Source organism: Gorilla gorilla, chromosome 16 (genome assembly GCF_029281585.2).
Source record: "Gorilla gorilla gorilla isolate KB3781 chromosome 16, NHGRI_mGorGor1-v2.1_pri, whole genome shotgun sequence".
NCBI classification, from domain to species: Eukaryota; Metazoa; Chordata; class Mammalia; order Primates; family Hominidae; genus Gorilla; species Gorilla gorilla.
In genome coordinates this window covers 52,486,335-52,508,618 of record NC_073240.2, presented here as the reverse complement: position 1 = coordinate 52,508,618, position 22,284 = coordinate 52,486,335, and the positions used below count along the sequence as shown (strand labels likewise).

At 41.9% G+C, this 22,284-nt stretch overlaps 1 protein-coding gene across 4 annotated transcripts; it reads left to right on the top strand.

Moving 5' to 3' along the window:
* Positions 1-5,211: 5,211 nt before the first annotated feature.
* On the top strand, positions 5,212-20,329 carry LYSMD2 (LysM domain containing 2). Of its 4 annotated transcripts, none has more exons than XM_031002542.3 (3): positions 5,212-6,022; positions 18,259-18,590; positions 19,744-20,329. In XM_031002542.3, the coding sequence occupies exons 1-3, from the start codon at positions 5,738-5,740 to the stop codon at positions 19,784-19,786; spliced, it is 660 nt and encodes a 219-aa protein (XP_030858402.3). In that variant the 5' UTR covers positions 5,212-5,737; the 3' UTR covers positions 19,787-20,329. The 4 variants fall into 4 exon arrangements, with proteins under 4 accessions (XP_030858402.3, XP_063554619.1, XP_055218993.1 ...); XM_063698549.1 differs by having other exon boundaries at positions 5,230-5,520; XM_055363018.2 differs by lacking the exon at positions 5,212-6,022 and adding an exon at positions 6,055-6,075.
* Positions 20,330-22,284: the final 1,955 nt, after the last annotated feature.

The following is a 22,284-nucleotide window of genomic DNA, read 5'->3' as shown; positions in this document are numbered from 1 at the left end:
TAGACATGCACATGTAAAACAATGAATCTAAACACAGACCTTATACTGTTCACAAAAATTAACTCAAGATGAATCAGCCCGCTGGGTGCAGTGGTGCTTGCTTGTACTCCCAGCTACTCAAAAGACTGAGGTGGGAAGATGGTTTGACCCCAGGAATTTGAGACCAGACTAGGCAATATAGTGAGACCCCCATCTCAAAAAAAGGAGGGGGAAATCCATTGATCACAGAAGTAAATGTAAAACACAAAAACACAAAACTATAAAACTTCCAGAAAAAAACATAGAATATCTAGGTTGTACTTTTATACACAACACCAAAGTATGATCCATGAAAGACAAAATAGAAGTCCTCAAGTTAGACATATGAATGTATGTATGTATGTATGTATGTATGTATGTATTTTTGAGTCAGAGTCTCACTGTGTCCCCCCGGCTGGAGTGCAGTGGTGCGATCATGGCTCACTGCAGCCTCGAACTCCTGGTCTCAAGTAATCTTCCCATCTCTGCCTTGTGAGTAGTTGAGACTACAGGCATGTGCCACCACAACTGGCTAAGTCTTTCTATTTTTTTGTAGAGACCAAAAAATATGACTATTTTGGCCAGGCTGGTCTCAAACTCCTGACCTCAAGGGATTCTCCTGCCTCAGCCTCTTAAGGTGCTGGTATTACATGCATGAGCCACTGCACCCAGCAAGTTGGCCTTTATTGAAGTTAAAAACTCCTGCTCTGAGAAAGACCCTGTTAAAAAATTTAAAAGGCAAGCTACAGACTGGGAAACAATTATTTAAAAACTATGTATCTGCTAAAGGACTTATATTCAAAATATACAAAGAGCTCCCCCAAACTCAACATGATACATGTTACAACATGGATGAACCTTGAAAACATTATGTTAAGTAAAATAAGCCAGACACAAAAGGAAAAATATTGTATGCTTCCACTTATGAACTATCTAGAAGAGTCAAATTAATATGACCGAAAGTAGATTAGAAGTGATCAGGGACTGAGGAAGGCTGGAATATGGTTATTGCTCAATGGTTAAAAATTTATTTTGAATCCCAGCACTTTGGGAGGCCGAGGTGGGTAGATCACCTGACGTCAGGAGTTCAAGATAAGCCTGGCCAACATGGCGAAACCCCATCTCTACAAAATACAAAAATTAGCTGGGCATGGTGGTGCAGGCCTGTAATCTTGGTGCAGCTTCTTGGGAGGCTGAGGCATGAAAATCGATTGAACCCAGGAAGTGGAGGTTGCAGTGAGTGGAGATTGTGCCATTGCACTCCAGCCAGGGCGACAGAGCGAGACTCCGTCTCAAAAAAAAAAAATTTCTTTTTGGAGTGATGACAAACTTTCGGAAATAGATAGTGGTGATAGTTGCATAACATTGTGAATATATATATATTATTTATATATATATATATTATATATATATTTAATTATTATTTTTGTGAGATAGAGTCTCCTTCTGTTGCCCAGGCCGGAGTGCAGTGTTGCGATCTCGGGTCACTGTAACCTCCGCCTCCCAAGTTCAAGCGATTCTTGTGCCTCAGCCTCCCAAGTGGCTGGGATTACAGGCACCTGCCACCACACCAGGCTAATTTTTGTAGTTTTAGTAGAAATGGGGTTTCGCCATGTTGGCCAGGCTGGTCTTAAACTCCTGGCCTTAAGCGATCCACCTGCCTTGGCCTTCCAAAATGCTGGAATAACAGGCGAGGACCACCACCCGGGCTGTGAATATATTTAATGTTACTGAATTGTAAGCTTAAAAATAGTTAAAATGGTGAATTTTATGTCATGTACATTTGTCACAATTCAAGAAATTAGTAATGTAATATAAATATGCAGAAAAGCATTGAATTATACACTTTAAATGGATGAATTATGTGATGTGTGAATTATATGATTTTGGTATCTTGTTTAAAAAAACCCTTTGCTATCCCAAGATTATAAAAATATTGTTGCAAAAGCGTTAAGGTTTGCTTTTCCCAATTATGTCTTTAATCAATCTATAATTGATTTTGATGTGTAGTATGAGACAGGGATCTAATTTCATCTTTTCTCACACAGAAAACTAATTGTTCCAGCAACATTTATTGAATATGTAACTTTATGTCTGCTATAGATTAAGTTCTCCAATATATGTGAATCTGTTTGCTGGCTTACTTCGTTGTCCCTTTGTTATGTTTTCCTGCCTCAGTACCAGTCCCACATTGCTTTAGTTCTCATAGTTTTAAGTCTTCATGGCTATAAGGGTAAGCCTCCTTCCTAATTCTTCTTCAGGAATGCCTTGGCCCTTGTTAGTGCTTTATCTTTCATATGAATGTCAGCATAACTCTGTCATATCCTTTGAAGAATGCTATAGAGATTTTGTTTGGAATTTTAATGAATTTAACATTAGTTTGTAAAGAAAATGATATTTCCATTATTTTGGATTTCCCATTCACAAACATGGTATATCTCTGCTTTTATTTATATTTCTTTTATGTACTTCAAAAAAGTTTTATATTTTCCATACAAGACATACTTTTCTTTCTTTCTTTTATTTTTTATCTTTTTATTTATTACCTTAAATTTTTTTTTCTGCTCCTACTCCACCAGGAACAATTTTCTCATGTTAAATTTATTCCTAGGTATTTTTGGTGGTATCTGGAATGTCATCTTTTTCACACTTATATGATTGAGTGATGCAATTGATGTTTGTATATTGATCTTGTATCTTTTAACTTTGGTGAACTCTCAATTGTTTGAACAGTTCCAATGTATTCATTATCTGTGTTGCCTATAAACATTTTAGTATTGCCTACTATCTGTAAATAACAGTTGATTTCTTTTCAATCTTCATTTCCTTTTCTTCTTTTTAAAATTGCCTTGGCAAAGACCTTCAAAACAATGTTAAACAGAGGCAGTAATAGGCTTCCTTTTCTTACCATTCCCTTCAAAGGAAATGCTTTTAATGTTTCATCTTTAATTGTGATGAACTTCTATGTTGTAGGTAGATACATATTAAAACAATTTTGAAGTTCTGGTTTAAGAAGGAAAACAATGAACATCTAATAACACCTCATGTAACTCAGTTCTTTTTTTTAAAAACAAAAAAACAGGCCTGGCCAGGCGTGGTGGCTCAGGCCTGTAATCCCAGCACTTTGGAAGGCTAAGGCTGATGGATCACTTGAGGTCAGAAGTTTGAGAGAAGCCTGGCCAACATGATGAAACCCCACCTCTACTAAAAATACAAAAAATTAGGCGGGCATAGTGGCACATGCGTGTAGTCCCAGCTACTCAGGAGGCTGAGGCAGGAGAACTGCTTGAACCTGGGAGGCGGAGCTTGCAGTGAACTGAGATCACACCACTGCACTCCAACCTAGGCAACAGAGCAAGACTCTATCTCAAAACAAACAAACAAACAAAGAAAACCCCAAAGCCAAACCAAAACAAAAATCCCCAGGGTCTCACTGTGTTGCTGAGGCTGGAGTGCAGTGGCATGATCTCTGCTTACTGCAGAGATCACCTACTGGGCTTAAGCAATCCTCCCACCTCAGTTTCCCAAGTAGCTGGGACTACAGGAGTATGCCACATGCTCGATTAAGTTTTGTATTTTTTGTAGAGATGGGTCTCACTATGTTGCCCAGGCTGGTCTTGAACTCCTGGGCTCAAGCTATCTTCCTTCCTTAGACTCCCAAAGTGCTAGAATGGGCCACTGCGCCTGGCTCAGTTCTTTAATCTTCAGATTAAAACTTCCAGTCATGCAGTAAACTTTTTCTTAGTGGAAAACATTATATGCTGTCTCATTCCTAGACTGTAAACTCTTTGAAGGAAGATACTTCTTTCTTGAAACATTACCAGATCTTGTCTATATACTGAGACTCAGATTCTGCCTCTCTCTTGGGTCCTGAAATGGACACACTGGATACCACCCAAAAGTTTATGCATGGCAGACTTATGCTAAACAATCTAAATTAGCATTCAGGATCTTTTTACTACACCTCAATTCAACCACTTGTAATTATGTATTTATTTATTTTTATTCCACTGAGCTAGGCACTGCTGGAGCTAAAAAGATGAGTAAGACCCAGTTATGCCTCCCAGGAGCATGTATTTGTTGGAGGAGATAAGACAAGCTCATGCATGTACATGCAAGTACAAACACAAAACACAGAGAGTTAAATACTAAACCAGAGGTATTAATACAAACCTCTTGGAGTTCAAAGAAGAAACAGTAACAGTTGGGCAGGTGGGAAAAAGGGACCATTGGGAAGAATTAGGAAAAATCTCGTGGAGGATGTATCATTTGAGACAGACCTTAAAGATTTAAACAATGTAATAGAGGGTACTGGAAGAGTGTTACCATTGGAGGGAATAACATGCAAGGTATGAAAGTAGGAACAAGGACGCCAGTTTCAGAGGCTCTGTTTGGCAGGAATATGTGGAGTATACAGAATGAGTTATAGATGGGGTATGGTCAGACCATGAATAATAAAAATAGAAATAATAGCTTGAATGCCAATGTAGGTTTTTAGTAATGCTGTTGTCCCCAGAGAGCCATTGTAGGAGTTTTGAGTGGGATGGTGTTGTGGAAGCTTGCTCCTCTCCCATCCTTTCTCTCCTGAGCAATATTAGCTTTGCCTCTGTCCAGCACAGCAACATACCAAAACTTCAGCCAACGAATCAAACCCCCAGGCTCCGGACCTTCCTACAAGGTACCTCTTCTTGGAAAGCTGTCCAAAATAAAACAGAAACCAGGCACTAGATGCTAGTAAATGTGTACCCACTCTGTGTATAATACAGTGTGTTGAAAGGGTGTTCAAGAGTAGACGGTGTTCAAATGAAGAGTACAGATAAGAGGTCTTTGGTGGTTATAATATTAATAGCAATACGGGGCAGGGAGATGCGATTTCAGGGTGTCAAAGAATAAACTGACGAAGAGAAGATGCATGCAGACAGTAAATTCCAACTACTGAGCCTGGAGAATGAATTGTATGTGGCCAGGCTTTCGAGGCAGCCAGGACTTAAATTGGCACTAGTGTACAAAGTGTGAAACCCGAACAACTAGGGGGGTTATTCTGAGGCCACCCATTAGACCTTAGAAGCACTGTCCCTCCTAGTGCAATGTTGAAAGGACTGGACTCTGAGGCTGTTGAGATGGACCTGGAGAAACTGTCTGTGTGTGTTTGATGATCTTAAGTTTTACTGTGACGTGGACTTTGAGGTCACTGGGGTGGGGGGAGGGAAGTACCCTTGGCATTGGCAGAGCTGGAAGGTCTGTGCAAGCTGGCTCCTGCTGGGGAATCAATAAAGGAGGCAGAGCAACGCTTTTTTTTTTTTCGCCGTGGCCAGGGCAGGGTTCTGTCGGGGCTCTATCGCCAATGGAGCAGGGGTCCACCTGGGGCCTAGGAGCCTGCAGATAGCCCTCTCTTAGCCCCCACGGCCGCGGGCTTCAGCGCTCCCCGGCTCCCTCGCTCTGCAGGGTCTTCCCGGTACCGGCAGGCCGCGGCGGGAGCTGCTTTCGCTCTTAACCTTGCAGGTGCGTGTGCCGCGGGCGCCCGGGGCAGGCAGGACGCAGAGGAGGAGGCGCCCGCCATGCCCGGCCTGCGGCTCCCCGCCTCGGCTTCCCGTCCGCCGCCCCCGCGGAACGGCCTGCTGCAGCCCCTGTGAGGAGGAAGAGGCGGCGGCGGCGGCGGAGGAGGAGGAGGCGCCGCCCCCTTGGCAAGCTCCCCGACCCGGCGGCCTCGGCAGGACCCATGGCGGATTCCTCGCCCGCACTGTCCCTGCGGGAAGGCGGCCCCCGCGCGCCGCGGCCCTCGGCCCCCTCGCCGCCGCCGCCGCCGCGCTCGCGCTCGCGCTCCGGCTCCGAGTCCGAGGAGGCCGAGCTGTCGCTGAGCCTGGCCCGCACCAAGACCCGCTCGTACGGCAGCACCGCCAGCGTGCGGGCGCCGCTGGGCGCCGGCGTCATCGAGCGCCATGTGGAGCACCGGGTCCGCGCGGGCGACACGCTGCAGGGCATCGCGCTCAAGTACGGTGTCACGGTGAGCAGGGCGCGCCGCCGCGGCCCGGGCTGGCAGCTCCCGCGCAGGAGGCGGTGCGGCTCGGGGTGCGGTGGGGGTGGGGGTGGGACTGCGGGTGGGGGTTTGGGGGATGGGGAGTCGCAGGGACGGCCGTGCGTCCCCGGGCGGCTCGGCTCCCAGGGCTCGCTCAACGCGCGCTGCTGGCCACCGCAGTGGTCGCCAAAGCTGGTCCTGCAGCGGGAGGGGCGGACCGCCAGGGCTCCCTCCCTAGGTAGCTGCATCCAGTTCCCGGTGCCCCGCCCAGGCTCAGACTAGATCTGTCGCGTGAGGGAGGCCGAAGAGGACTAGGGCTTTGGCATCCCCGTGAACCACCTTCACCCAATTTGCAGGCCCCATCACACTACTCTATATTTACGTAAAGCCCAACTGAGGTGAATTTTGTTGTCTGTGAAAACAAGCTCCGTGATGAGTCAGGAATGGTGCAGTTGTTCCTACTGGGTGGTTCTGGTTCTATCGATTATGCTTCTTTATGTAGAAGTGAAATTACACCCTCTGGGCTCACTGGCAACCGCGAATGTGACACCTGTCGCTAAGCAGCAGCCAAGAACTGTGGTGTAGGTGAGCTGGAGGGCTGCGTTTATTACAGATTTATAAGTGTGCGTGTCTTGGGTGTATAGCATTACACCTCTGGGAAGAACATGGAAACCTGAGGGAACAAATTGTTTCATTAAAATTACTTATAATTAACTGTGAGCTATGTGATGGCCTTTTTACATTTGGGCTCTGTATCAGTTTTCAGTGTTCTTTCCTGAAGCACCTTAGACAGCAATGGGAAGAAAGAGGATCTTATCTATATCTTTCTCTTAAAGTGAAACTCTTTCTGGCCCTTTACCGAATGAAGGAGAATCAGTATGAAGGAGAATGTATCTTGCATATTTAAGCCGGTATATGTTTACCTATCAGGTCCTTCTATCTTTGAAATATTTTGAAAGGGACCTTGCTGTGCAGTCATGTATTGACTTTATCATGCCATGGAGAGCCCCATTCTGCCCTCTTGGGAGTTCTATACATGTGAACATAGAGCTACACTTCTCTATGTGCATTAATGGGGCCTGGTTTGAGTCAGAGGCAGAGGAAAGCGAAGTTGGGAAATACCAGTAGCTACCCTCTGCTGAATGCCTCCTGTGTGGCAGGATTGCATTTGTCGTGTTTCATCTTTATCTTATTTAACTTTCACAATAAGCCTAGGAGGTAGGTGTAATTAATCTTTTTACAGATGAGAAGATGGATGAGAGGTAAGGATATTTTCCAAGTATGATCATTCATTGAGACCAGCTTGAATTAACAGTGATAAAGAATTTGCTTTTCTCTAGATATTACTTTTGATATCCATCCTTATTTTTATCTTAGTCTTATCAGGAGCTCTCTTAGCATCCTGGCTACTGAAGGAGGACAGTCTTTTCTATCTGGTTTTCAGGCATCTTGCCTTACTAGGCTAGCGACAGCACCTAAACATCTATGACATGCAGAATAGTGTTATTTCCCATGCTGTCTTCCCGTGCAATCTCTCTGTGACCCACAGCCGTCTGTGGTTTCACTTGAGTTGATTATAGATAACTCTTATACATCTGTTTACTGCAGTTCTCCACCTTTGATCAAATGCTTTCTAATCCCTGTTATGTCTAATATAGATCCTATTACTCATAACCTCATTACCCCTTTTTAAAATTAAAGTGTAGATCAGATTTTTCGTTGCTTTTATAAAGACTTTTGATTTTAAGATATTAAACACAAGTATAATGAATCAGGAACTATAATTGATAGTGACACGTAGTTCATTACAGGGTTTCCCAACCTCAGCACTGTTGATGTTATAGACCAGATAACTCTTTGTTGTACGGGGTTGTCCTGTGCAGTGTAGAATATTTAGCAGCATCTCTGGCCTCTACCCACTAGATGCCAGTAGCACTCTCCCACCCCTATTCAGGCATTGCCAGGTGTTCTCTAGAAGGCAAATTTACCCCTGGTTGAGGACCACTGGTTTATTACATGTATTTCTCATTACTTTGGGCCCTGGCTTATAGTTGATAAAATGTTTAGAGACTCCTCCACTGGTAATATAGAATCAGTGAAAGTGATAATACTTACCATAACAGTGAAGTGACATTCTTGTTTTAATATCTTCAGATTTTTTTTTTTTTGAGACAGGGTCTCACTCTGTTACCCAGGCTGGAGTGCAGTGGCACTAACATGGCTCACTGCAGCCTCAGCTGCCACTACTCAAGTGATCTTCCCACCTTGGCCTCCTGAGGAGTTGGGACTACAGGCTCAAGCCACATGCCCAGCTAATTTTTGTATTTTTTGTAGAAATGGGGTCTTATTATGTTGCCCAGGCTGGTCTCAAACTCCTGGGCTCAAGCAATCCACCCACCTCAGCCTCCCAAAGTGCTGGGCCTACAGGTGTGAGCCACTGCACTGGTCTAATATCTGCAGATATTAATTAGGTTTACTCATTGTGAGATTTTAAGGTGGAAGCTAAAAAGGCAGAAAAATATTTTTCTTCTGACTGAACAGAAAGAAGTTGAGCAAATTAGGTTTCTGTTGTTGACTGGCAAGACCATCTACAACATATTTAAATGATTGTTTTAAAAGGTCGAAAATGAGATATTGGGGGCTTAGAGACTCAAGGCAGTGCACCTAGAAATTAAGTCAGTTCAGCAAACAGTTGACCTTAACATACCATGTCTGTCAGTCTTGCACAGATGAGCAGAAAATCTCAGGAAAGCCTGTCTCTCCATGGCAGCTCCTCAGCCACGCAGCTGGGTGTCAGGCAGGACTTCAGTCCTTTGGTGGAAGACTGATTAAGAGCCAGTCGTAGTCTAGGTACAAGGAAGTTCCCAGAACAGAGACTCCGACAAGGAGGTGAAGATGGAGACCTGGTTGCCAGCCCTGGATTACAAGGGTAACAAGCTGGGAGCCATTTTCTGAAGTGGTGCTGAAGGGCTGGCAGCAGGGCATATCTCAGTATGTGAGAATAGATCCATGTTCCTCAAATTGGCCTGGGCAGGACAGGAATACTCTGGGGCAAACTAAAAATAAAGGATCCTAGCTGACATTGGATCTATGGGATTGGAATACCCAGAAAAGGAGTCTAGGAGTCTCTGTTTTGTTCGTTTGTTTGTTTTTGTTTTTGAGACAGAGGCTCACTTTGTCACCCTGGCTGGAGTGCAGTGGTGTGATCTTGGCTCACTGCAACCTCCGCCTCCCGGGTTCAAGCTATTCTCCTGCCTCAGCCTCTCGAGTAGCTGGGACTTTAAGCACACGCCACCATGCCTGGCTAATTTTTGTATTTTCAGTAGAGATAGGGTTTCACTATGTTGGCCGGGCTGGTGTTCAACTCCTGACCTCATGATCTGCCCACCTTGGCCTCCCAAAGTGTTGGGATTACAAGCGTGAGCCACCGCATCTGGCCAGAGTCTCCATTTTTAACAAGCATGGCTACTTTGCTTGTTCCCAAAGCACTGTTCTTCCTTGGGGTTCTTGCAGTTGCTGTTCCATCTGTCTTTCTCTAATAGCTGGATACAGGGCTAGCTTCATGGGCATGTGACCTGTGCAGTCACACAAGACCCCATGCTTAGAAGGGCCTCACACTTGGTTTAATGCTCTACTGTCATCTCTTGAAATTTTTAATAGTTTGTGAACAAGGGCCTCACATTTTCATATTTTTTTACTGGCCCTGGGCGAATGATGGAGCTGATTCTGGCTGAGTGATTTGTTCCCTCATTGCTTTCAAGTCTTTGCTTAAATTTCTCATTCTTAAGGCCTTTTCTGCACGCTCTATGTCAAATTGTAGCCTTTCTCCCCAGTCCCCCAGCGCTCCTCCCCAACTTCCCTGCCATGTTTTCCTAACAGTATTTATCATTCATCCAATTTTTTTTCTTTCCCTCAGAGCTACCTTTCTGGTGATACAATAGTGAGTAAATAAAAATCCATGTCCTCATAGAGCTTATATTTTAGTTAGTGGAGACAGTAAGTAGAAAAATAAAATGTATCTTATGTCAGATTGATAAGCATAATGAAAAAAAAAAAAACCAAGCAGGAGAGGGAGTTGGGGAGGGCTCGTGGAGATGGCTGGAATTTAAAATGGTGCAGCCAGGGAAGGCCTTGCTGAGAAAGAGGTAAGGGAGGGAGCTGTGCAGGTATCTGGTGAAGAACATTCCAGGCAGAAGGAATAACCAGTGGTGCAAAGGCCTTGAGGTGAGAACATAATTGGCACCTTCCAGGAGTACTGTGGCTGGTGCTTAGAATGCAGTGGGGTATAGTTGGACTAGATCACTTTGGACCTTGAAGACCATTGTAAGGGCTTTGTCTTTTTCTCTGAGTTGGGATGCATTTAAGGGGTTTGAGCCGAAGAGTGACATAATCTGACTTGTGTATTAAAAGGATCACTCTGGCTGCTGCTTTAAAAATAGTTTGTAGGGAAGCTAGTACCAAACAAGGAAACCAGATAAGATGGTGGCTTTTGCAATAATGCAGGTGGGAGAGGATAGCAGCTGGGACCAAAGCAGTAGAGAAGGAAGGAGGTGGTGAGATGTGGCTGGGGTCTGGATGATTTGCTGATATGCTGTAAATGTTCTGCTTGTTTGTTTACTGTTTAGTTTGAATATCTCTCCCCTAGAGATGGGCCTGGGCATCCTGGGGATGGGAAAGAAGAATCTGGAGTTTCAAGAAGCTGGCTAGGCCTGACACCTGATGGACCCAAGTTCTTCTGCTAGTGACTTAGGAAAGATCATTGTGACTCTTTCCTACCACCACCTTTTTAGTCATTAATAGCCATTAAAAACTGGCATTCATTATTTTCTTAACCAACTTCTATTGAGCCTGGTTGGTTTGAGGCCTTGGGCTAGATGCTGGGGCTAGAAGATAATACATGTTGTTCTCTTTTTATTCATGGCGAGTTTTTCAGCTACTGCTTTCTAGTAGTTTCTAGCTACTTGAGAAGCCAGAGAATTTGTTTCGTTGATGTTTGTATCTTCTGTGGCTAGCCTGGAGCCTGGCATGTTGTGAGTTCTCCACATACATGTGGACTTCAGCCACAAGAAAGCTTGACTGGTATGAAATAGCCAGCCATGTAGCTGAGCAGACCCTGGAAGTCAGGATCCAGGGCAGGGGCTGAGTGAAGAGGTGCAGCCTGCTGAAGACTTGAACTGCAAGATTTGGTTTGAGGCTCATTCTCAAATCTGTAAAAGACTGCTGCCCTTGCTGGTGCTCAGTGTTCATCTCCTCCCCTCCACCAGCAGTGGGTCTTTACATGGAATGACATATAAGTTTAGGCTTGAGCAGCTCTACCAGAGGAAGAGGCATTTGAGGAAGTGGGTCTGGGAAACTGAAACTATTTGGGGTGGGTTGAGTAACCGTTAAATATAGTTCAAACCTCAGACGTAAACTTGCTTGCACTGGCATTCCCCTGGGTGTGTTTATCTCCACTGAGACATTAAGATTCCTTCCCTAACCCTGTATTCTAGATTTAGCTATTGCTTTTTCAGTGATCCTGGCTCGTCTCAGTTAGAGTCAAGCCTCTGGAGGAAATTGACCAGCTCTAGGCTGCCACCATGAATTTTTGTGCAGAAACCCTGGAGGAACCTCCAGAGAGCCATATAGAAACTGAAAGTGGAAAGGAGGCAGCCAGGTGGACCTATGATTTGCATAAACTTTTTCTTTTTTCTCTTTGCTTCCTCCAGGCAGCTTGCCTGTCTTTTTCCCTCTCCAGAGGCCACCTCACCTCGCAGTACCCTCAGTTACTTCCTAGCCAGTTTTATTCCCAGGATTTTCTCTTCCTCTGCCAATTAGCTGCTAAGCCAAGTTGTTGCTTAACGTTTCCCCTAACGAAAGTTACCTTGCTGAGAAAAGGTGAAATGATTGTCATTTTTAGGGGAATAAACATTGTGATTTAGAAACTCAGGTGCATGTAAATCTTTAGTGTTCATAACTTTAACCCCTGCTGCTGGTGGAGATTGCTGACCCTTGCTAGTTAAAGAGAAGATAACTATAAATAGAGCCACTAAAAGTGAGAGGTATGGCAAAGTAGCCTTTAGTCATTCGGGGTGTTTGTAGATTCTCGTTATTTTTTTAAACACCTTTATTGAGGTTGTACACCACAAAATTCACCCATCTTAAGTGTACGATTCGATGACTTTAAGTAAATTTACAGAGTTGTGAGGCCATTATTGGAATTCAGTGGTAGAACAGTTTCATCACCCTGAAAAGATCCCCATGCCCATCCATTCCTCTCACTCTTTGTTTCCTTCTTCAGTCTCAGACTACCACCAATATGCTTTCTAATCTATAGATTTGCCTTTTTTGGACATTTGCCATAAATAGAATCTCATGTACTTTTCTGACAGTGTGGGGAAGAAAAAAAGCCTTTTTCTCATGAACACATAGCAATGGAGGGGTCTGGTGTCATTGCCATCAACATCTAGAATGTAACAGGAGACAGATGTGGCGGTGAATCTTGGGAGAATCATTTAATATTGAAGTCTGTTTTCTGTAAACTAATAATCAAATGAGAGCTGTGTGCGTATATGAGAACATTCTGCAAGCCACACAGTGCTATGTACATGTTATTATGTACCCTGAAACATTTTTGGATGAGCTTATATCTTTTAAGGAATGGAGAGGAAGAAAAAGAAGTTTTGAGAATTGCATTCACTATTAGGTAGGTGGACTGATGATGCTGGCCCAAGATGGGAAGAGTTCTTGACCTTACTCAGCAGCCTGCTCTTAAGGTATCTTCTGGAGGGATGCTTTGTGAATCCCCTTCACAGGGGAATCATTGTATTTTATTTTATTAAAAAAAATTTTTTTTTCAGACAGGGTCTTGCTCTGTCACCTGACCTGGAGCGCAGTGGCAAGATCTTGGCTAACTACAGCCTTGACCTCTCAGGCTCAAGCGATTCTCCTGCCTCATCCTCCCGAGTAGCTGGAACTATGGGGGTGCACCACCACACCCAGCTAAATGTTTTGGGGGATACTTTTTGGTAGAGATGGAGTTTCATCATGTTACCTAGGCTGGTCTCAAACTCTTGGGCTCAAGCAATCCATCTGCCTTGGCCTCCCAAAGTTTTGGGACTACAGGCATGAGCCACCACGCCTGGCTGGGGAGTCATTTTCAGTACGTTGTTTTTAAGTTATTGATGGCAGTTGTTCTACCTAATTTCACCGTAATTGAACTTGTGACCACCCTTTGGCTGTTACTTTCCTTATTCTATAAACTGTTTCTTAGTGACCAGACAGTAAATTTATATTTCATTGAGTTACACTATTCAATCTAGGTTAAGGGAGACTTTTGAAATGAAAGCATTTGATCAGTGTACCTCCCCACTCCCATTCATCCATCCCTAAGAAACAGAGGATAGTCCTGCATCAGTTTGAAAGGACATATTTTCTAGTCTCAGCATTAATTGGATCTTAGGAAATGTTGAACAGAGGGTAGGTGGGAAAGCTATAGAGTTTTCCAGCTCTTCCTTGGATTGGATCATGACTTTTCTTAGCTTTATGTGAAGTGAAATTGCCAGAACAGTAGACCCAGCTACGTTCAGACAGAAGTATAAAACATACCAAAGGAGGCCAGGTGCGGTGACTCACGCCTGTAATCCCAATACTTTGGGAGATGGAGGCAGGTGGATCACAAGGTCAGGAGATCAAGACCATCCTGGCTAACACGGCGAAAACCCGTCTCTACTAAAAATACAAAAAATTAGCCAGGCATGGTGGCATGCACCTGTAATCCCAGCTACTTGGGAGGCTGAGGCAGGAGAATAGCTTAAACCCGGGAGGAAGAGGTTGCAGTGAGCCGAGATCGTGCCACTGCACTCCAGTCTGGGTGACAGAGCGAGACTGCATCTCAAAAACAATAAAAATAAATAAATAAAAAACATACCAAAGCAAAAGAAAACATCGTTTCACCATTTTGGATTTTTCAGTTTGTTGTCTGTGCTATGGCAGGTGCCTCTTTCTTGCTACTCCATTTTCTGCACCCAGCTGCTGAAGCAATCTTTAACTGTGGTCAGATCATGTCACTCCCTGCCTTCACTCTCCAGTGGCTTCTCATCACATTTAAAATAAATTCCAAATTCCTTAACTTGGCACCCAAGGCCCTGCCTGGTTGGAAGTTTGCTTATTACTCCCTACACTTTAGCCACGTGATTTTTTTCCTTCCCTGGGGCATTTGCTACTCCTTTTTCTAGATGGAATGCTTTTATTCCTGGCTCTTTGCATGTCTGATTTCATATTTCATCATGGGTAACAGAGTTTAGAGCCTATGCATTTGGCCTAAGCCATAGCTTGTAAATAACAGGTTAAGATTTTCATTACCTTTTGAAAAACCTATTCAAAGCCTTTTGTGACATCTCAAAGCAGTGATGATATATTATGGTATTCATCTGGGCTTATCCATGTGAGATTTTCCCTATATATTCTTACTTTGGGGGAGAAACAATTTTTTTTTTTTTTTTGAGACGGAGTCTCACTCTGTCACCCAGGGTGGAGTACAATGGCACAATCTCGGCTTACTGCAACCTCCGCCTCCCAGGTTCAAGCGATTCTTCTGCCTCAGCCTCCCTAGTAGCTGTGATTACAGGCGCCTGCCATCATGCCTGGCTAACTTTTGTATTTTTAGTAAAGATGGGGTTTCACCATGTTGGCTAGGCTGGTCTTGAACTCCTGACCTCAGGTGATCCACCTGCCTCGGCCTCCCAAAGTGCTGGGATTACAGGAGTGAGCCACCATGCCCGGCTGAGAAACAATATTTTATGGGAGAAAATTTCTACCTTCTTCCTTCTCATTTGCTGATTATACATTAGAATCTGCCCTTACCTGTTGCTTTCTTACTTTTAATTAAATTTAATGATAATAATTGCTGACACCTTTGAGTACTTCTTGTGTGCCATATGTATGTGTGTGTGTGTGTGTGTGTGTGTGTGTGTGTACACCTGGAGTACAATGGTGTGATCTCGGCTCAGTGCAACCTCTGCCTCCCACCTTCAAGTGATTCTCATGCCTCAGGCTCCCAAGTAGCTGGAATTACAGACATGCGCCACCACGCCTGGCTAATTTTTGTATTTCTTTTTTTAGTAGAAATGAGGTTTTGCTATGTTGGTCAGGCTGGTCTCAGACTCCTGACCTTGGCCTCCCAAAGTGCTGGGATTACAGGCATGAGCCACTGCGCCCAGCCCGTATGTTGTTCTAAATACTTTACATGAATTAATTCATTATGATATATGGAGAGGAAGGAACTGTTACTATCCTTACTTTAGTGATAAGTAAACTGACAGGGAATGGTTAGAAAGTGGGAAAGCCAGGATGTGAACTCAGAAAGTATGGCCCCTGAACCCATGCTTCTGAGTACTATGCTGTGTTAAACTCAAGACTCAAATCTGCCCCTGTCCTTAGACTGGTTCCCACCTTGTTGCTAACTGTGTCTGAATATCCCTGGTGTTCTTGACTCTGGCATCTCGTGTGTCATCTTATAGTCTAGACCATAAAGGTCCACATACATCTTAAATGCTTACTAATGACATTGAGATGAAGACAGTGGAGCCCCTGACTTTAGGAAGCTTGTGGACCAGTTATAGTGAGTCAGTTGTGCAGCAGTATGTACAGAAGCCAGGGGGAGCTTTGCCCTTCACTGCCTGTGGACTCCCTGACTGCACACAGCCTCTGAGTCTGTCACCTTGTTTAGTCCTCTGTAGGCCCCTTGCCTGGCCTTGATGGCCCATTGTGCTCTGTATGATAGATGTATCTGTCAGCATTGCAGCAGAATACAGATAACACTCTCAGAGGATGTGGCCGAAAAGAGTTTAATAAAGGGACATTTACTGAATGTGGGCATGGTTGAGGGAACCAACAAGGGAAGGTGAAGCACCCAGAGACTAGCAATAGCAGGGAGACATTACCCCTAGGCCTGAAGGGCCAAGGGAACACTGGCAAGATCTGGAGCCTTGGATCTGGGACTCCTGATAGGAACTCTCACCAGAGAGGAATGCAGCCACTGGTTATGGTAAGGTCGTTCTGCTGCTGTTTGAAAACCAACTGGAATTCCAAGGACAAGGGGACCTGGGTAATGCAGTTCTTAAAAAGTCAGCCTCCTAGGGTTTAGAATAAGCCCGAGAAGAGTGGACGAATGGATTGGGAGGGGACAGTGGGTTTGAAAGGAGAATAAGCAGCACGACAGATAACTTACTACCCATTTCTGATTACTTCATCTTCCATGCCCATTCCTCTGACCTGTGTTAATTCATCCATCCATCCATCCTTCCATCCACCTGTCCATCCATCCTAAGCATTTAGTGTGTATGAGATCTTTGTCAGACCAGGAAGGCTATAGCAATAACCAGTTCTTGTCCTCAAAGAATTAATAGTGTACTCTTGCAGTTCCTAGCTCTGCTCAGCAGTTTGGATCCTGGTCCCATCTGTTTCTGTCTTCCATCATTATTCCCAGGAAGCAATGACTATTAGCAGTCGTAGTCCCCTTCTGATAAGCATTTCAAAGGGCACTGTATCAGCAAGAGCTCTTTCAGCTACAAGTGACAGAAAACCTAACTCAAATTGGCCTAAACAAAAAACAAACTCCAAGTGGAGTTTAGTGGATCTTGGAACTGAGCATGTTCTGTCTTCAGGCTGTGATCCAGAAGTTCAAATGCTCACCTCTAAGGTGACTCCAGTATCAGATTCCACAAGGTGCCAGGATGACTGCCAGCATCTCCAGCCTATCTCCTTCCAGCAGAAAGCAGTAGAGAACTCTCCCCTCGACTACTGTCCTGCAGGAGTCTCTTTGCGTGTCTGAATGATTCTGTCATGGGTCTGTGATCTATCACAAAAGCCTGTGATGCTCCCCAGGGCAGGAATGAGTCATATGCTCACTCTGGAGCCAGGGGAGGGCTTAGTGTCATTGGAAGCCTATGCACTAAGAGAGATAGAGCAGCTGGATGCTTGGGGGCAAGATCTAGGGGTCCTAAAGGCAAAATAGCGTATACCTGAACCTGCTATGGGCAAAGTGTCCAAGTTATTAACCCTTTCAAACCTGAGCTAGACCAGAGATACTTGGGATTTTTAGATTTTAATTTTGTCTCTAAAAGGCACCTGCCCATGTTTATGTTCTCTTTCTCCCCTTAAACTAGAAATGAGAACACAAAAGACCATCCTTTTTAAAAATCTCATTCCTTTAATGGAGTATCTTCTAGAAGAAAAAGGAAAGCTTTACATGTACTATTTGCATGGAATCAGCTTATAACAAAGCAGGATGAACAGGGTCCACTTAGTTGACTGTTGTTTTTGCAGGCTTTTTGAAGTAGAAATACAATTTTTTTGTTTTTACTCAGAATTCATTTGGCATTAAAGGCTCCCCATAATGTGATTTCATTAGTTGTGTACTTTAATTCAGATGTTGTACGGACTTTGGAGTCAGACAAAAATCCCAGTTTAAACATTTAAAGAGCCATATGTACTTGGTCAAATCTACCATCTCTTTAGTGTTTTGACTTCTTCATCGCAAAGTGGAGAGTAGTAAGTACCATCCACGGCCAGACACTCTAATCACTACTTTCTCTCTCTCTTTCCATATAGATATATATGGGAATATATGTATAGAATGTACATATATTTTTATATATTCTCTCATATATATATATTTCCTTGATGTGAGTGGGTATATAAGCTCTCATTTAATCCTTGCAACAACCCTGTGAAAGGTAGATGGTACCTGTTTTACACATGAGGAGAAAGGATCAATGAGATAAGTAACAAGCTCATGTTCATATAGTAACTGTATTTACTAAGTACAGTTCTAGAGACACGGGAAGCACTTCATAAGTAAAACGGCAGCAATGGTAAGTTTAAAAAAATCAGATAATAGAAATGTTAAAACAAGAATGGAATTTATTAAGTGCTAACAATTTTACATGTTTAAACTTCAGAGATTTAAGTCCACTGATATTAAAAGCTGCCTTGTAGTAGAAATAGTATAATGGGGAAAAATTAGTCTGTCCTTTTTTAAAATTGGGAAACAATTCTCCAACATCTCTTGAAATAACTAGAGATATCTGGGGGAGGTTACCAAACCTGAATGAAGAGTCTCAAATCCCAAGAAAGCATTGTGTACATTTTGCTTATGAATATTGGTAGTTCTGTATTGTGTAATAAATCTTTCTCCTTGACTTGGTTATATGTAACTCTGTGTCTCCTTTTTTATATTTTAGATGGAGCAGATTAAAAGGGCCAATAAACTGTTTACCAATGATTGTATATTTCTGAAGAAAACTTTGAACATCCCAGTTATATCAGAGAAGCCTTTGTTGTTTAATGGACTTAACTCCATTGATTCTCCAGAAAATGAAACTGCTGATAACAGTTTTTCTCAGGAAGAGGAGCCAGTGGTGGCCGGGGAAGACCTCCCTCCTCCCAGTCCTCAAGAATCTGATGTTCAGCCTGTGCAGCCTGAGGAAGTGTCAGCCAGAGATTTCCTGCAGAGACTTGACTTGCAGATTAAGTTATCAACACAGGCAGCCAAGAAGCTAAAAGAAGAGAGCAGGTAAGAATACCCTGGTACAAATGTCAAAGTCTAAATAAATCACTATTAAGATGTCCTTGCTGGGCCAAATCTTTCTTTTCTCTTTTCTTTGCCTTTTCTTTTCTTTTCTTTTCTTTCTTTCTGATTTTTTTTCTTTTTTTCTTAATTTCTTTCTTTCTTTCTTTCTTAATTTCTTCCTTTCTTAATTTCTTTCTTTCTTTTCTGATTTAAAAACTGCATTTTAGTTCTAGAAAGGCATTTTTAGTATATAAACTCTAAACAGAGCTGCTGCCTGATGCACAGGGCTTTATCTGTTGCAGTGTTTTTATCTGTTATTTACTAAAAAAAGTTTGCTTCTTTGCTTTAATAGCATCACTGTCCAGCTAGCACTTCTGGATAGCTGCAAAATAAAAGTGTCTCTCTCACTGACACTTTCAAGAGAAGCAGTGTCATAGAAAATACTTGTAAAATATTGATAGTTGCAAAACTTGTCAAAGACATTGTCTGTTATTTGTTACTGAGTGTTTCCTACATAAGATCTCATGTGAACTTTTTTCTTTGTTTTTTAAATTTGATATTAGGGCAAATCTTTCTCTCTCCTATAGAATTGGTTTCCTTTTTTCTTTATGATTTGATTTCAAAAAAGTACAGTCTACTGTGTTTCCTTTTTTGCTCTGGCTATTGGGAAGCTTGCAACTAAAATTGATACCTGTGTTCAACTCCTATAATATTTCTTATGATTAATACATTGGTTTCCTTCTCCTTTCCTTAGTCCTGATTTTTTTATTTCTATTTTATTAATCTTATTGTATATATGCCTTTTGTTATTAGTACCTTAAATCCTTTTGGGAAAGAGGTAGAATATAGAAAACATAAACAAATATAAATATGAATATAATTTAGTATAGATTTAAAATATATGTAAATATAAGCAAATATAAATACATAAATGAATGACATTATTTATTCTAATAACTGAGATATGAATAAAATGGAGATAGTAAGGTATGTCTTAAGTATTGGCATTTCATACAATTTTCTAGGCATGCACAATATTCTAAGTTGATATATTCCTTCTTTGGCAAGTGGATATTAAATTGTATAATAAGTTGATGTTTTAGTTTTCTGCATACAGTTCTAAACACTGATTTATGCTGTATTTATTTTCTTTCAGAGATGAAGAAAGTCCCTATGCAACTTCCCTCTATCACAGTTAGGTGATTTGGGGGCATAACTCTAACCAAAATTAAGATATGTTTGGACCATAAAGAATCCAACAACTGAAGATTCAAAAACATCCCTTCTGGATTCCTATAGTGTCCATCTTAAAATCATAACTAGGTAGTTCTACCTGCTGCAGTTGCACTGAAGTGATTAGTTCCCTCTGGCTTTCTATAATTTTAAGTCTTTATTATGGCATGATGGCAAGGTTGTAGCCTAAAGCTCATCACTTTTGTAGGTGGTGTTAGTTTTTAGACTAGCTTTTATAAATACTAATTGACATAAAGCATCAAAGACTATTTATATATTTAGGCTAAAAATAATGTTTATCTCCTTATGCAATCCTGATTATGTGAAAATATGGTTGCTGTTTAAGTGATGCTGAATTTGCTGTGTGTTTATAACTTAAGTGCTATATATATATTTCGATATGTCTTACATATTCTCTATTAATATAAAGAACCAAATTTTGTCTGCTATTTTGTAAAAATAAACTACAAAAGCCTGAATGAGAAAATAAACTATGTTTTCAAACTTGAGTCTCCTTTTTTTTTTTTAACAAATGAGAAAATAAAATTGACTTTTAAATTATACATTTAAATGGTGACAGCTCCTTCTTCACTTTAATGGTTTTTATTATTATAAATGCAATTTTGAAAAAAGTATTCATAGTCTAAAAGCAAAACAATTATAATTACTAGTAATCTTGGCATTTTCATTGACCTAATGTGATTCAGATTTGGTGAAAACATGGAATAAATCAAAAGAACAAATAAATAATACCATAATCTGACATTATATTGCAGAATTCTAGTATAGATTTCATTGCTAAGTTACTTTATGAGTGTTTGGTAGTCCTCTACTTATTTGAATTGATTTTTATTCCCATAATTTAATTGGTCTTTATTATATGTATAGATTACAGTAGTACACTTTAAGCAATATATCATTTATAATTAAATATTGTTTTGGTCTCAATTTCTGTTCAACTGTTAGATTAAATAAATCTTTAGGCTTCCACAAAAATTCCTCATATCTACCCCATCCCAGCATAGCAAAAATACTTTCACTTTCTTCTTTTTGTTATTTTTTTCTTCTCTCTCTTTTATCTTCCCTCATTTTCTTTTCCCCTGTCTTGCTTCTCCAGGTCATCCATTAAGCAAGAAACAAGTGCCCTTAGGTGTTAATGCGTCAGAGCTTGCAGAATTAGAACTGCACATATCTAAGCCCTGAGGCTGAGCAACTGCTGCATCAATGGGAAACAGTAGCTGTCAGCCCGTCTTGCTGATTTTCTTGTTTGTTCCTAATATATGTAATCCCTGTGTCTTGTCTTTTTCTTCTCATGTTATAGCATCTTTGAAATAGGGTACTCTCTTGATCATGCTTTGCTGTTTTCTTGTATTCACTACCTGAACTGTGTGGAGTTAGTTGGATGAGGAGAGACCTAAATGAAAAAAAATAAGGGAAGGAAAACAGGTATGTATGTAAGAAAAGTTTCAAACAAACATCTGTGGTGGCCTAGGAACCATTAAAAATGTAGAGTTATCATGCTATTTAACATAAAATGTTCTGAAATTTGAGAGTAATCCAAAAGACATAACATGAGCTCAAATTTGAAATTAAGACCACAATCTCAAAAACATTTTTTTCTGAGTATTTTATTTTTGCCTAAGGTCTCTCTTAGCATTCTCTAGCCAAAACATTGGTCATCTTCAAGTTATTAGTAACTTGGAATTCTTTGTGGCCACAGTTAAACTATTCTGGACTGAGTACTTTAGTCCCTACCTTACACATAGAATCAATGGAGTGGGCTGAGAGACAAGAAACTTACGTTCTATCCCAACTTTACCATTTCTTGGCAGCACGAGCTGGAGCGTATCCTGTGCTTTTGTTCCCTTTGTGAACCAGTTTCCTGTTTCATAAAACGGGACTGATGATGTTCCTTTTGTTTTGGTTATGGATAGGAGCTAATGAATGCCAATGTGCTTTGAGAACCACAATAAACTCCCTAAGTACATGTCTTATTTTTAAAAATACTGCATGTTTAGATACATTATAGAAAAGTGAATGGATAAAATGTTTTAGCCAGCACCAGTTTATTGTCTGATGGATACGCACGCAGCCTGTTTGGGTATGGCTGAATTAGAGTCAGTCATGTTATCAAAGATGACTCATGGAAACAGTCTGGTTCACTATGTTTTGGCAAGTGTTATTTGGGCAAAGGTGTTTTTAGTTCCCTCTCCCCACTCAACAGATGGGTACTGGCTTCTCTAGAACATACTGAGTTTAGTTCGTGTGTGTGTGTCAGGCTTTGGCTTTTGTTTGTTTTTGCAGCTCTCTGGAGAGGATGGGAGAAGAAACCAGCCTTTCCCCCACAGTCCCCACCAAAAGGTGGGATACCAGGTAGGGGCATTCAGGATAGCAATGCAGGTGTCAAAGACCATTTGAAACAGTGACAGCCAATGTGTCCAGAGTTGGTTCCTGCCGGTGGGTC

What these genes read in the sequence shown, in the direction of transcription:
- LYSMD2 (XM_031002542.3), top strand. Translation starts at nt 5,738, where the DNA reads ATGGCGGATTCCTCGCCCGCACTGTCCCTGCGGGAAGGCGGCCCCCGC. An exon ending in CGCTCAAGTACGGTGTCACG is followed by an intron (nt 6,023 to 18,258) that starts GTGAGCAGGGCG and finishes TTTATATTTTAG; the next exon opens with ATGGAGCAGATTAAAAGGGC. An exon ending in AAGCTAAAAGAAGAGAGCAG is followed by an intron (nt 18,591 to 19,743) that starts GTAAGAATACCC and finishes ATTTTCTTTCAG; the next exon opens with AGATGAAGAAAGTCCCTATG.